The 3,293-nt window shown below is 34.8% G+C and overlaps 1 protein-coding gene across 1 annotated transcript in view; it reads left to right on the top strand.

Moving 5' to 3' along the window:
- The first annotated feature begins 347 nt into the window (after positions 1-347).
- LOC113072083 (CTTNBP2 N-terminal-like protein) overlaps positions 348-3,293 on the top strand; it is a 20,965-nt gene continuing 18,019 nt past the window's right edge. The window contains exon 1 of the mRNA XM_026245221.1: positions 348-504. Coding sequence (XP_026101006.1) covers positions 499-504 — 6 coding nt within the window. The 5' untranslated portion in view covers positions 348-498. The remainder of the gene's footprint in view (positions 505-3,293) is intronic.

Here is a 3,293-nt window from a genome sequence, read left to right as displayed (position 1 = left end):
TATATATATATATATATATATATATATATATATATATATATATATATATATATATATAAATGACATGCTTTATTTGTATAAGTCTAAAATCCTGCCATTAATATTTCATGAATATCTGAAAAACATTTTCCTTCACAAAGAAAAATATATTCCTAGGTATCAATGCAAATTAAGATAAAAGTATATCGTAAATAAAGAGACTCCTACATTTAAACTGTAATGTGCTCGAATCACTACAATAAACTGCATGTAAAACAAACAACCGCAGACAAAGACACTGAACCGAAGCTTACCTAGCTCCTCCCCTTGTAGCACAACATCCAATCCGAAGGGATCATTTTGGCCAGTGTTCTCCGCCTATTGGCTGAACGATCTGTCAGTGGCAGCAGTCCATATTTTCGGCCGGGACAGTAGCACGGCCAGCAGTGAAAGTGAGAAATAACTCCGTAAACTTGGGATACTTCTGACCGCGAGGACTGATGAGCGAACAATACACATATGAAGGTAATAAAATGTATATTTCATGGAATTATGACTTATTTTGGGAAAGTATATTAGGCGTGAATGTGATCTGGAGAGCGTGCTGGTGTGGAAGAGTGAATCTCAGGTCCCAGCGTAGATTTCCAGTGCATCGCTATTATTATTATTATGTGAAATGATGAACATTTATTTCTTAGCCACACAGTGTTCTTTCATACTCAGTCACTTAATACAGTGTTAATAGACTTGTTTTTTTATTGGATTTAGATATAACTATGTAATTAGTTGTTTGATCTTTATAGAATATCCATTAAATGCTATGTAGGATAACAATTTTACAAACAGCCTTTTGTCCCGGTTTCTATTTTTGTTCAGGTCTGATGTCAGACATCTATCTGATCGTTTGTACTTCACACATTTGAGAAGTGCACTGATTTAGCAGCATGTGGAATGGTCCATATGTTCAGGGTGAATTTTTAAGCACTGAAAGGGAAGCTTTGTGTTCAAAAGGAAATCTGATATCCACAGCAGTAGTTTTTGCTGAACAATGTTTGATTTTATGGATCTTGTTGCTCATCACGCAGCTCATAAAAGATTAACCAAGCACTGATTCTTGAAACATGGGGCAAAACTTACACTGCTTTTAGTTCCTAAAATGGCAACACTTTCACTTTGGAAGTGACTGAGATGATATATTTGTGTTAAGAAAACTGCAGTGATCGTTTTATCGTTTTATTGTTTTTTCTCTTTATTTTATCACATTGATGACGTGAATCAAAATATGTATTCACTTGGAAAAGAGTAAAATCCGTATATTTTAAGAACAGCCACTTTTATGAATGTATTAGAAAGAATGAATAGGTTAGTTGTTTTTATATATACACTTCTAAGGCTTAAATTTGTGTGTGTACTGGTAGTCAACACGACAGATAATTAAATTTTTATAAACTTGTACATATAGTTCATCTATATATTATCTGCACATCCATGTATCAGTCCTCATCTTTTCATATTTCAACTGTTGTGAGTTCAATTAACTCACATACTGACTTTCATAGGTTTTCCTTATTTAATTTTTCAGAAGTTCAACTTTCATAAGTTGTTTTCACATTTCCCATGTCATGTTTATGATCTCATTGTTGTGAAGAAACATGTTATGATTTTTAGAGAAATTCGCTCATTCAAGTAAAACAAAATAGCTACAGCATAGATACAATATGTGAAATATTTAAAACATTAAAATATTTGTTAATATGTATAATAAATATTTTTGTATGTGATAGTGTTTAACCTTGATCATTAACTGTATTCTTTAATTTTTTTGTAGCATTTTCTTTATGCCAGATCTTAAGAATCTGTGTACCCTTTTTTTTAGAATGTGCGTAATGGATTCTTGCAGCTACCGAATACATTTGCCAGAGATTTGGACACATTTGTTAAAACATCAACCTGAAATGTAATGGCTCAGCTTAAGTGTGTTTATTTGAATCAAACGAACAGTGATTTTTAAAGAGCGGACATGTGAGTGTTTGTCAGTGGGTGATGAGCAAAAATGTGGTCTAGCCTGTATGCAGTGAAATTCTCTGTTTTGACTGGCATGTCAGAATCAGTCACTCAAGAGCGGGGTTGAAGACATTCTTTCAGGCCAGGATGTAATTACACCAAAGAAGTGCTTCATTTAGCCGATTCTGTAGGTCTGATGTGTCCAGTTAATGTCCAGTTTTCCTCTATTCAAATTTAGCTCAGAACCACAGATCTGCAGCAAAGAGGAAGCTACACAGTGAAAACCATGGTGCTTCAGTCCAGCTTACCACGTTAGCCCGGGGATAAAGGTTGAGTTTAGGGTTTAGGATACAGCATATCGACCTCATTTGAGCCGGGTGAACGGGTTAGGTTTGTGCCACATCATTGCATTGTTTTTTTTTATGTAAGTATTATGCAATAGCCCCCAACATGGAATCATATGGCTTGCTGTTATTATTTTGTTGTCTATGATCTGAATACTGCTTTAGAATCTTTAATTTGCAAGTCGTTAATAAGATGTGTCAGTGACGGAGAAGCAGGTGCTCAGCTGTCAAAACAGTTGAAATGAATTAGAATTCATTACAGTCTCATCTGGAGTTTCTTTCTGTTAATATTTGATTAATTTGTGCGTGGGGTATGAATTCCTTTAATTCCTTTCGGTCTCTGTAATCGATATAATGTTTCTCTTTTTCCTGCTCTCACTTTCTCTGTGACTATGCGGAGATGGTGTTTTGTTGCCAGATAATGTTTTATTGGGCTTGTACAGATTTAATGTGGGGTTACAACATCAGAACAGTGCCGTGAACCACACACCCATCTGACACATGTCCCGCTCTCTCATTACAGCTAATGATTCACCAAGCAAGCTGACATTATACTGTGGCCTGATGTTTCTTTTAAGGATTGCCCTCAGCAGCTGTGAGTTAAGTCTGAGGTTTAGGAAGTTGTCAGTGAGATGAGAGAAGAGAAAAGGTCTGTTCTTACATAAGAAGACGCCTTAAAGGAAATTCAAGAAAAAATAATAGTTGATCTAGTTACATAACCTGTCCAATGATTCATATAATTCGAATGATCTTGTTCTTGTGAATAAAGTATAAAATAATGGCTTACATTTCACTTTATATCTCACATATACACACTAAATGCTGGGTTGCTTCAGCTTATGTTTGGGTCAAATATGGACTAATCCAATTGTTGGGTTAAAGAGTTAATTTAATAAATGTATGGTATACAAAATTTACCCAAACAGTTGGGTTAGTCCATATTTGGCCCAAAATTGGCTTGAAACA

Source organism: Carassius auratus, unplaced genomic scaffold (genome assembly GCF_003368295.1).
Source record: "Carassius auratus strain Wakin unplaced genomic scaffold, ASM336829v1 scaf_tig00008539, whole genome shotgun sequence".
Classification (NCBI taxonomy): Eukaryota; Metazoa; Chordata; class Actinopteri; order Cypriniformes; family Cyprinidae; genus Carassius; species Carassius auratus.
This window is presented reverse-complemented; position numbering and strand designations above follow the sequence as displayed.